Genomic DNA, 12753 nt, shown 5'->3' with positions numbered 1-12753 from the left:
AAGCTCCCTGCTCATCTTTCTAGCCTCACTGGAAAGACTATGTCCCTTTGGAAATCTTCTCCAAGCATCCCTGACCCTTTCTCTTCTCTGTTTACAGCATCTTTCTCCTAGTTGCATAACCATCTCTTTGTGGACAGGGAGTGCATATTTTTATTTGTTTCTCCAGTATCTCTCTCAGAGTCTGGCATATAGTAGAAGCTCAATGCATACTCATGAATGGATAAATAAATGAATGAATGGTATAAATGAAGAGCATACAAAATGAGAAGCAATGGAGATCCCTTAATGAATCTTACCCAGAACAGAGGGTTATTGTGGTTGAAAATAAGATTTAATAGTCATTGTGGAAAACTTTAAATTTCATATTCTAAAGTAATAGGGACCAATTCTAGATTCTTAAGCAGGATAGTGATATGAAAAATGTAGCATTCAAGGAAATTCGATCTGGTATTGATAGGTTGATAGGCAAAGGATAAAAGCACACATAGTTAAATATACTATGAGTGAGTAAATGTGTATGATGAGGACTTCATATAAATGTCTATAAAATGGTCATAATGTCAGCAATAGCTTGACAATTCAAACCTTCCTCCAAGGGATTAACCCTCAGCCAGCCCACAAGATGGTAAATTCTGAGAATCTAATAGTTGATTCGATATGGGAATATATTCTTTATATTATTGCCATTTCTGATTCAGGTAAAAGAATAGAAATCGTATTACCTCCTTTCTCCCTCCCTAGTTCATGACCCAGAAGTAACCTATAACCAATTATTCGGTTAAGTATACCCGAGTTAGTGCATGAAACAGGAACAAAAATAATGAAATTTGAACATTTTGAAAAAGTTCTTTTAAATGTGACTTTTCAAAATCCAGTTTAAATCAATAAATACTTGAAACTGCATAGATCTCGTTGAGGGTTCTGAAAAAAACGATGTTTTTCCTGAGTATGAGTAATTTTGTATATAGTAAAGTATTAAAAATATGCAGAATAATATTTTCTCTCTCTTCTTTGAACAGCAAAACTTAGAGAGCAACCTCACCAACCTTATTAAGAGGAACACAGAACTGGAGACCCTTTTGGCTAAACTCATTCAAACCTGTCAACATGTTGAGGTGAGTATCTCTGTGTGGTATGTTTCATGTGAAAACTGCTAGATTACAGTGTTTGTATCCTCACCCTTTATATTTTTAAAACAGGAATCTTCCTAAAATTAGGTCTTTTGCAGATGCCGAATATAGAAGATGGATAAGGTTGGAAGGAACTAGAATCCAATCTTTTGCTTTGTCCTGCCCCCTCCACTCCCACCCCAGCTCTCCCTGATGCAGCTTAACTGTGCCTCCCTCATACTGTAGAGTTTAATCACCCTTACAAAGAAGAGTAAAAAAAAAAAAAGCACTATTTAAAATGCATTGTATTGGCTGCCATAACAAATTGCCACAAACTTAGATGGCATAAAACAACAGAATTTATTCTCTCGTAGTTCTGGAGGCCTGAAGTCTGAAATCAAGGTGTCAGTGGGGCCTTGCTCCCTCTGGAGATGCTAAGGGAGCATCCTAACTGCCTCTTTCACCTTCTAGTGGTTCCAGGAAATTCTTAGAGTTCCACTTAGCTTGTCGCTGCAACACTCTCCTCTCCGCCTCTGGCCTCACGTGGCCTTCTCCCTGCGTGTCTCTGTCCAAATAGCCTTCTTCCCATAAGGACAAGAGTCATTGGATTAGGGGCCAGTATGAACTCACTTTAACTTGATTACAGCTACAAAGACCTGGTTTCCAAATATGGTCACATTCACAGGTACCAGGGATGAGGCCTGGGATGTATCTATTTGGGGAACACGATTCAACTCACTACAGGTGTATATGAAATGTATCTAGATATGTTTCCATGAAATTGACCACAGTTGCGACATGTTGGGATCAAAGAGTGTACAGGCAGCAGTGACAGCAAGGGCACATTGCAGAACCCAGATCATTCCAACCCCCTGCTTTGAGTGGATTCGCGTTTGGCACTGTCTCTCCGGAGAACATGCTGAGCCTTGTTGATTGAACAACATTGTAAATAAGAGTGAACAAGCATAATGTTTTCATTATTGTAGGGTTAAGCGAATACGTATTACAGGAATAAATGGATGAACAAAATGTCCATTTTGTTCCAGGGGCTATATTTTATTTTTATGATGTGATGGCATTTGATGTTTAGGACAATAAGAAAGAATTATTTCTCTTCAGTTAAAAAAAATACCTGTGTTTTATGGGGAAATCTTACAAATGCTTTATGGATTGGGTGATTATTTCATTCAATTTTAGCTAGTTACTTCTTAGAGCATTAGTGTCTGGTTTCTATTATGGCCTGTAATGACTTCAGAACAACTGTCTTGTTCTTAATGCAATATTAATATTGCTTGAATTTACAAATTCTAGTCATCTGAACGTGTAAAATTACATTCTAAAATGTTCAGAAATTTCCGGCAATAAATAGGTGTGTTATTCAAGAAATTTATAAGCAGATTTCATTTCATTTCAAAAGATTAGATATTTACTAGAGATATAGGCTTTTAAAATAAAGCTATTACAGACTTGCAAATAGGCACATACCTGCCATTAGGATAAGTTTGCATGGTGACAGATGGTTACTAGAATTAGTGGGATGACCACATTGTAAGGTATAAAAATGTCGAATCACTATATTGTATACCTGAAATTAATATATCCGATATAAAATTATATGCCAACTAAAATTAAGTTATTTTAGACAAGGAGTAAGGAATATTCATTCCTTTCACTGTCGTCTTTGTATATATCCTGTGGAATGGAAAGATGTTTATGGGTGAGTAAATTCCGATACTTGGGAAATTTATTCTAGATAAAAATTAAAGAAAATTACAAGCAGAGAAATGATAATGCTACTAGCAGTACCTATTTTTACATGTGTTCCCTTAATTATAATTATTAATATCCTCAAAGGATAATTTTCAAAAAATTCGGCATCCAATTCTCATATAATAATCGAATGAGCCTACATTGAAGATTTATTTACTCGTTGATGAAGGAACCAGCAAGATGATAAAGCTGGCTTAAAGGAAGACACCAGAACCTGATACATACAAACTTTGGGGAAAGGGAGTTAGTAGAGGGCAAAGAATGCTAGGATAAGAGAGCAAAATTAGATGTAAAAATGGTTAGTGACCTGAAGAGCAATAAAATCATAACATTTGGACAAAATAAGTGGCCTCTTCTCAGTTTTCTCTAGGTTAACATTTAACTTTGCAGAGACTAAGCCCTAATCAGTAACAACTAGAAAGTCAATCTCTGTTATATCCCATCCTAGAGAGAGTCAGATGACTCTTGCTTAGGCTGACTTGATGGAATATGTTCTAGTATGATACCAAAAGTGCTCACAGCCTTGTTTTTGCCTTATTTCTCGACACTGTTCATCTATGAGCTGTGTGTACTAAATGACTATTTCTGCATAAGGATGTAAATTTTTGCCTTTGGTCAGTTGCATTGATTTGTTAACGTGTCATGCTCATTTGTTCATTCCATTCGTGTATATGGAGCATCCACTGTGTGTGTGGCTCTGCGCTGGGTGCCAAGGACCCTGCCCACAGGGAGCTTACTATCTTGACGAAGACAAAAGAGCGACTAGATACATACAAAATAGAAAACTAACTGCCATAAGAAAGGTGTGGATTAAATATTTGGGACTTTCAGGGAAGTGAGGAATTTCTTCCAGCTGGGGACAGGGGTCGAGGGGAGATAGTGCACAATCTGAGACTGCCTTCAAGGGTCGGTACCATTTGGGCGTATGGGGGGATGCGAAGGGCACAGCTTGCAGGGCAGACCAAGGCGTGGAGATGGAAAAATGAAGAATGAACCTACACAAAGCAAGGAGTTCATTCCGTAGCAACAGAAGGTGTGTGAGCGGGGATGAGTGGAAAGTGGCTTTGGAGAGATGAGCTCAGGATGGACTTTAATATTGTATCTGAGTTCAAACTTTATTTGGTCTTGAAGGTTTTAGTGAGGGTTTGAGGAACACAAAGCCCTGTGTAATTTTCAGTTGCAATCAGCATTCCTACTTTTTTTCAGGAAATGATATTTTTGGTTATTGGGAAAATAATATGGATATCTTAGTGCAAAATGATCTCGTGTCCAAGGGAAAATGTCACAGCTCTAGTAAACCCCCCAAAGGTAGTAGAATTTGCTAGGCACCAGCATGATAGTCTTTTAAATCAGTGCAGTAGAATTTCCTGGTTCACATACTAGACCATATTTCTTCCTCTTCCTGAAGGTGCCCTTGTATTCGGGTCTGAGCATTCCTGGGGAAAATAATCCCCATGCCAGCCAAAGCTTAAAAAAACGAAGCACAGCGGCAGCTCTCAATTGTTGTAAATGAAATCAATGAGTTCCCACGGAATCCTGAGGAAATGCCACATCCTTATAAGTCCACACCTCCTTCCTGGGATTCACTTCTGCTTTTCTTTAGAGTGAAAAGGGTTTGAAGGTCTCCCCCCATCCCCATTGTTTTCATAACTTGTTTGTAAAATGGGAGTAAGCAAATGAAATGTCTTTTTGATAGCAAGTACCAAATTTTTTTAAAACTAGAGTATGGAGGGTGTGAAGGCCAAGGCACTTTAGGACTCAGGAGGTTAGAGGCATTGAAAGTAATATCAGCAACACTCCCAAGAAACGTTTGTGTAATCTGGTGGCTGGGATTGTAAAACCCAGTGGGTTTGGAGTCAGTTATATATGGGCTGTAGGACAAGCCTACGAGAAGTGGTCAAAGTTTGGGTCAACCGCAGAGCTTAACACTTCTAGAATAAATATGGACTATTCCTCTTCATCATCTTATCCTCCATTTCTTTTAAAAAAAAAATCAGAGGATCTAGTTTCTTAGTTAAGCAAATACTTAGGATCCCTGATGGGAGTCAAATTCTTCACATATTCTGAGAATCGAGTTCTTTCACAGGGATTATAACGCCTGTACACACAATAGATGTTCATCATGGAATTACCAGTGACCAATGACTCAATGCATAGTGAGATGGTAAAGAAAAACTGCAAAAGGGTGACAAATTACAATAGCAGTCTGGGGAAGACAAGAGCTCAGCTGACCTCACGGTCCTTGCCCAAGCTCATCCTAGAAGGGCGTCCTCTAAGCCAGCATCCCGTGAAAGTCCTGACATTGGCCCTTTTGGCTTATTTTGCCTTGTTTGCAAACATAATTTTTTAAAAAATTCCTTTTGCCATTGTCGTCACGCTTTTTTTTAATGCCGGTTTATTATTTTTTTCATACTATATATACGTAATTTTTTTAAACATCTTAGCTTTTGATTTTCCCCTCCCCCCCCCCTCCTCTGGTAACCACTAGCTCATTGTCCCTGTCCATGAGTCTCTGTCCCGTTCATTTGTTGCTTTTAGGTTTATATCCCACATATGTAATATATGATTTTCAACCTTTTCTGTCTGGCTTATTTCACTTAGTATGATTATTTCAAGGTCCATCCATGTTGTCACAAATGCCAATATTTCCTCTCCTTATGGCTGAGTAATAGTCCATTGTATATATGTACCACAGCTTCTTTAGCCAATCATCTACTGTAGGACACTTCGGTTGCTTCCATGTCCTGGCCACTGTGAATAATGCTGCCTGGAAAGTTTGCTCTCTTACCGGCTTTTTTCCTAAGTTTTTCTCGTGTTAGGTGATTTGTGAAGTGACGAACTTCTTGTAGATAAATTAAGTGCCATTTAATTCACTTTTCGCTCAGACGTTGAGAGAGAAGAGGATGATGTATTGTGCAGCTTGTAAGAAATGGCAAAAATTGATTCAAGAAAACAGATGGGGTCTCTAAAAGACTTTTTTAGTCATTCACTGAGCCCTAAAAGCATTCAGTTGTAAACTTTGAAATAAGAAAAAAATTGCTGGGTTAAAAAGGAAGATGAACTTTTACGTTTAAGTTAATTTTGTTGCGCAGTTTTATGTCAAAGCATTGTCTCTCTCTATAGAGACCTTGGCAATTGCTTCATCTAGAACCACTGGATGAAGATTAATTAGCACCCAGACACCAGTGCTGTTTGTGTCTTCTGGACAGATGTCTGATCTTGGATGATGTGTATCCTGTTAGGGGCCAACCTGACTGTCCATAGTTGTAATCCATTGTCACTTAGAGATAAGATTCCTACTCCATTTGAGCCTTTTTAAGAATGCTCTCAAGGTATAATTAGAGTATGGTTCTGGGCCTCATTAAACTCAGGTAACCCACAGTCATTCGTGGCTTTATGTGTAAATGGCTCTAGAATGATAATAATGCGACAGTGCAAATCTGCTGGCATTCAGAAACTGGATTATGATGAACCACTGTGGTAAAAGCCGATCTCCCAAGTTCAAATCTTGGGTTTCTCAGGGCAAAGGAGAAGAAGAACTCTTGGGCTGCACAGAAATTCAGAAATTCGTCTTCTCTGGAGAAGATTCATGTTTTGACTCCTGCATGCGAATAATGGCTATGTATCCAGTTTACTCCAAGTTTGCTAAAACTGACAACTCAAACAAATATAGCTTTTCTCAGTGGAAATTAAATTTAACTGTTTATTTAAGTTGTCTGTAACACATACTGGAATGTCTCCCCTTAGACATTCCTGTTACCTTCTTAGATATATTCATGAGGAATAACAAGAAGACATGAGTAAAAAGTGTTCTAGTATTTAGAATAAGAGATTAATCTTATGAATGAATGAATATAAGGCTTAGCTAATTTAGTATTACTTTCAGAATAACACTTTCAAGTTTCAACTTTGCAACACTTTTTAAACGGGATACAAACGTTTCATTATTTGCTAATCTGTCCAGTTCGGATGTAATGAACTGTTTCGTCATATTCAGAATTCTACCAGGTGGCTCAGATTGGAGTATGATTACATCTACATGTCTCTGAAGAGAGTCCTCTGACATATTTGAATTTAGTAATGCAGATTTCCAAAGCTAATACTTAGATGTGAAATAATTGGCCTTAATTGGGAGCCCAGTGGATGAGCTGTAGGAATGAAAAGAGAAGACATGGTTTTATTGATGTATCTTAATGTGGTTTCTCCCCATAATACAGGAATTCTTGATCACATCTCCCTTACACTATTCCACACACAACCTCCTTGTTTTGAAATATTTAGATGTTTGACTAGAGCAGCAGACACGTTTCCAGAACGATAACAAAAAACAGTAAGAATGGGTTGTGACAAGTTTAACAAATGACCCTCGTAGTTCTAACTCAGTTTTCACATGAAATGGTGGCAGTTGGCTAGATTCTGGTGAGACAGTCAGAGGTGCAAGAGGAATGACCCCAGGTGAGAAGGTGACTGTCACGTAGAAGATTGGGTCCCATTATTGCTCCTATGCGTGCCATTCACAGACGAACATGATCCCACCATTCGTCATTTTGCTACTGAACCAACTTCTTTTGTTTCTGGTTCTTAATATCTAGTTTAAATTATTTTTCTCAATAGGTGAATATGAACTTGCTTTTCATGGTAATCAAGATGAAAAATTATCTTTCTTACAGATTGTGAGAGAAATGGGACATATCATCCTTTACCTTCATTTGATTGACTTCTATTTTTAATTGTTGAATGTCGTAGGGAAAACTGAAGAGCTTTGTTCTAATTTTGAAATTCCCCAGCAAAATAATTGAGTCATGCATATAAAATGTTCGTTAACAAGAGCACAATTGTAGCACTGGTTATTTTTGTTTGAAACAGAAAGATGAAATTTTAAATTCAGCTATTGAAAAAGCCCGAGGCTACCACTGAATGTAAAGGGCTTTCAGCGAGGAGCAGCACAAATAAAGATTTTTACAACCACCGAGTTAACTTCCCAGCCTAGGAATTGATGATAAAGCTTTTACTATGCTTTTAAAAGTATTTTCAGTAGATACAACATCAAGCTCATATATATGAGGTGATGAAAACTATCATCATAGTAGCCTGATTCTCTGTGCAGGGAAAGCAAAAGTGGTATGACTTATGTAAATGTACACAAAAAACAACGACCAAGTTCCTATCATCACTTCCTATCATCACCTGTTGAGGTAAATGACATTCAATGACCATAGGAGTATGACTTGAAACCAGATGTAACAAGAATCAGCAAGTAAAGAAATGGATTAAATCCAATCAAGTAGTAAGGCAACTGGATTGATAATTGAATGTCACATACCCAAACTAGGTGATATATTTGAAAGAGATGATTAAAAAGTTAGATTCCTAGGGAAATTCTCATGGTAAGAAATAATTTCATGTCTTAGAGAATTGGAAACCCTGTCCAACCCACCATAACAGGGGTCTGATGAGAATACCTCAGTAGTACCAGTAGAACCAGTGAGCCTTCAGGTCTCGTGAATTAATCTCAAATCTTTGGTCATTAATCCTTGACCTGGTAACCACAACTTCTTTGAAATGACCAGTTTACTTCCTTTTGCAAAAGTTCTTTTTTTCCTCCTTCCCAAGAAGTTTGAGAATTTTGTATAAAGATGAAGACCCAAATAATGTCTATACAATCAATATTTTGTGTTACAATTTAGGACTAAAACATGTTTGTATTTTAAGGATTCGTAGCATTTAAAACAATATGACATTACAGAAATTTGACAGGTTAGCTTTGGGATTTCAATCTGAAACATGTAATTTATTAGACTTGTGATTTTAAGTTGTAAGCATAAAATAGTTTGTTTCAAACCAAAATTGCAATGTTCAAGAAAACTTGAGTTTCACTACATTTCTAAGTTTAATTTATTAGATTTCTAAGATCTACTTAAGAACTTGAGAAGATTTACATTGTTAGGGTTTTATTTTTACCCCATAAGGCATTTAAAGTACTTACAAAGTCAGTTGAATATGTTACATTTATAAATGCAATTTAGAATGTTACAGGAATTTGGTGATGAAAATCTGAATAACGATTACCCAGGGGGGTGAGAATTGACTGGAAGAGGGACTCGCAGGTACTTTTTGGGTTGATAGAAATATTTGATATCTTGGTTAAGCTGTTGGTTATGTGAGTTATCAAAATCCATTGAATTGTCCCTTAAGGTTTATGCATTTCGCTCTATGTAAATTTTACCTAAAAAAAAATCTGTGCAGGAACTTAATCAACTAATTTATAGATGAAATTGGTTGTTTAATGGAGTTGACTCTGTTTAACTTGAGTTAATCAAATATTGTTTCAAGGACCCCTGAGAGTGATTATTCATGGTTTTATAAAATTTCTTGGATTTGTGAATAGAAGAATGAGATTCCTAATTTGAAATTAAAGCTTAAGGAAGATTAATAGTGATTTGTTGATATATAGGTAACAGTCCCTGGGCAAAAATCCTCATGATCTTTAAGTGCATGTATGTTCCCTCTCCCGGTTGGTTGGACTCCTTGAGAAGCCGGACAGTATCTTTCTTTCCTAGTATCTCCCGCATTTAGCACACAGCACATGGCTACTCATGAGAAAATAAGACTCTCCCAGGCAGACTAACTGCCTCCTTCTGTCCTACCTCTGTCACTAGCACCTTTGCATAGATCAGCATGTCTGATAAATTCTCATCCTGAAGGACAGAGGACCCTGCTTGAGCAGCCTGTACGCAAGGATAGTCTCTGAGATGGCATATCTCAGTAGCCATAAATCCCCGGAGGCAGTATCAGATGGGTGATGCACACAGGGAGCTCCGCCCAGCATCAAGTGGTGTCACTGGATGAGGGCTAAGAGGATGGGGTTGACAGAGGGAAGTGAAGGATGAGATCTGTGTACTGGGTCGTTGCCGAGCCCTCCCGGGAGGTCACGGTAGGTCTTTCCCATCATTATAAACCTATCTTTTTCCTTTTGACTCTCTGGGATACCCTTTCCATCCCTTTTGGTTTGTAAAAGAAAAGTGACCAAATAGCTACTTTGATCATTGGGGGAAACACTTTTAAATGCTTCCACGTATGTAGGATGGCTAATCAACCTAGGTCGAAAAATGTCTTAGAAGGTGACATTTTCAATATCAGACCCTCTCTCTCTCTCTCTCTCTCTCTCTCTCTCTCTCTCTCTCTCTCTCTCTCTCTCTCTCTCACACACACACACACACACATACACACACACACACACACACACACACACACACACACACACACACACACACACACCACAACCTCAAAATCAAAATCAGCAACGGACAGACATTTGAATTCTGCGTTTTTTTCTATTCTTCTTTTAGGCCAGGTTAGATTCGCTTTTCAGTATCCTTTTGGCAAAGCCCGTCGTGTAGAGTAACAGTGCTCCCCAACTTCCTTCCCATCTCCCCTCCCACTGCCCTTGTAACTTTCACCGCAAGCTACCGTGATTTCTGAAGAAAACCCTAGGAAAGCAAGTAAGCATGGATAGCTTCCATGGGAGATGGTGCAGGCCCACTAAGTCAAAGACACAAAGGGAGTCAATTAAAAGAAGGGTGAGATCAAGGAAAGACTACCTCTTCTCCAAAGTTAAGTCTCCCAAACCAGTTCACTTTTTTGCCTTACCTGGGAACTACGTGAGATCAGCCATGGCCGGCAGTCTGCAATTGACCCCAATAGGGCTTTTCACAAGAGGCGATAAGATATAACTGGCTCTGAGATTTCTCTCTCCATTCACAGATAACCAATTCGAGGTACACGGCCACTGTCCCCTGCGTATTGTCGTAGCTCCCTGCTGTCTTACAGACATGCCGTTTCCCCCTCTGCTCCGGTTACCTGTCCCATCTCCCTCATCCCTGTGTTTCCTAACTCCTCTCTTGTATTCTTTGATCTCCAAAGACCAGTCCCACTTCCAGAATCGGCAGCAAACCTTCCCCAGCTACTCACATGTACCGATTGTCCCATTTCTGAAACCCTCTGGAACCACACTGTGCAATCGAAATATAATGGAAACCACGTATCTAAATTAAATTTTCCAAGTAACCACATTTTGAAAACGTAAAAACAAATAGGTAAAGTTAATTCTACTACTACATTTTTTTTGACCCAGTACATTCAAAACATCATCATTTCAACATATAATCAATGCAAAAATGACTAATGTGTGCATTTCATACTCACAGTACATCTCAGTTCAGACTAGCCACATTTCAAGGGCCCAGAAACTACAAGTGGCTTATTTATTTTATAACTGGAAATCTGTACCTCTTATTGCCCTTCACCATTTTCACCTATTTCCCTACCCCACCCATGGTAACCATCGGTTTGTCCTCTTTTTCTAGGAGTCTGTTTTTCTTTTATTTGTTTGCATTGGGTTTTTTTGATTCCACATGTAAATGAAATCATACAGTAGTTGTCTTTCTCTGTCTTATTTCATTTAGCATAATACTCTCGAGGTCCAACCATGTTGTTGCAAATGGCAAGATTTCATTCTTTTTTATTGCTGAGTAATATTCCATTGTGTGTGTATGTATGTGAGTGTATGTGTGTGTGTGTGTCTGTGTGTGTGTGTGTCCAGAGATGTAATATACAGCACAAAGGATATAGTCAATAATATTGTAATATTATACCTAGTGACAGATGGTTGTTAGACTTAGTGTGGTGATCACATCATAAGGTACATAAATGTCAAATCACGATGTTGTACACCTGAAACTAATATAATATTGTACGCCAACTGTACTTTAATAAAAAAAAAAACATTTTTTTAAACCGCAGGTGGCTGGCTGGTGGCTGCCATATTGTACCACACAGCTCTAGAACTTCTGTAGTCCATGATTTAGCAGTTAATTATGTGTGCACTTGGCATGTTTGCTCATTGTTCTCTAGTGAAATCATTCTCTCCAGGGGACCAAGTTCTGTTTCTAACACAGGTCCTAGCTTGGTGCTTTGCGCATCGTGGGCACTCAACACGTCCGTAGGATTCCTCCATGTATTGTCCCTGGTAACATCCTGCCTATTTGTGGGGAAATAAGAGCATCCTCATTTCCTTTCCCTTTCATTCCTTAGCTACTGAGACTATTGCAAAGGTATCTGGAAACCAGTAGCTTTAGCCACCTATGCTTTAATGGAAAAAGAAGTAAAACTCGACACTAAGAAGCAGGGACCGCATAGAAAGTTTAGTTTGCTGGCAGAATCATAATAAGCACCAAATTAAAATTTGTGTAGTTCCCAGTTTTATAAATAGGGTTTGTAAGAGGAGAGTGTTGGCTCGTTTCTTTTTGGTGCAAAATGTTACTTCTTTTAGCATGTTATCTGAAAATAATGATGCCAAAGGGGCGATGTCCTAAAGAAAGGTGGTTTCTTTCCTATCTCTGACAGAGCCTTAAGCTAATCGTAACGAAGGAAGGGGTGTCTGGGTCAACGATGCCAACTAATGCCCATAGAAAGAGAACACATGCCCATGCTAACCTGGAGTCAGGCTCCGGCTGCTTAAACAAAGGCTTGCTTTAATTTTTGCAGAAGAAAGTATTTTCCTTCTGTTTTTCATGAAATGGCCTTAAAGAATTCCTCTTGTTTGTGGTCTCAAAAAAATTAGAACTATGCCCATGAGGCCAGCCTTTAAAGGTTCTATTAAACAATAAGAAGCCTTTGTTCTTGGTAATAAAATTAAAGCAAGCAGTGTTTCCATTACCTGGCAGGATGCCAAGTACCTGCCATCCCCTGATCCTGACAATCATAAACAGAGCATTCTGTTTCCCAGGTAGAAAGGTGAGAAGGCATCATCTGTCAGGTTTGTATATAGAAATATAGTTGACCTTTCAGATAATGGAATAATCCCTACCTGAAG

At 38.4% G+C, this 12753-nt stretch overlaps 1 protein-coding gene across 4 annotated transcripts in view; it reads left to right on the top strand.

Moving 5' to 3' along the window:
- MID1 (midline 1) overlaps nt 1-12753 on the top strand; it is a 305290-nt gene that overhangs the window by 241824 nt on the left and 50713 nt on the right. For all 4 annotated transcript variants that reach the window (XM_016140155.2, XM_036226474.1, XM_016140153.2 and 1 more), the window contains exon 3: nt 1020-1115. In XM_016140155.2, the coding sequence (XP_015995641.1) occupies nt 1020-1115 (96 nt within the window). The remainder of the gene's footprint in view (nt 1-1019; nt 1116-12753) is intronic.

The sequence above is a fragment of the Rousettus aegyptiacus genome, unplaced genomic scaffold (assembly GCF_014176215.1).
Source record: "Rousettus aegyptiacus isolate mRouAeg1 unplaced genomic scaffold, mRouAeg1.p scaffold_m13_p_9, whole genome shotgun sequence".
NCBI classification, from domain to species: Eukaryota; Metazoa; Chordata; class Mammalia; order Chiroptera; family Pteropodidae; genus Rousettus; species Rousettus aegyptiacus.
This window is presented reverse-complemented; position numbering and strand designations above follow the sequence as displayed.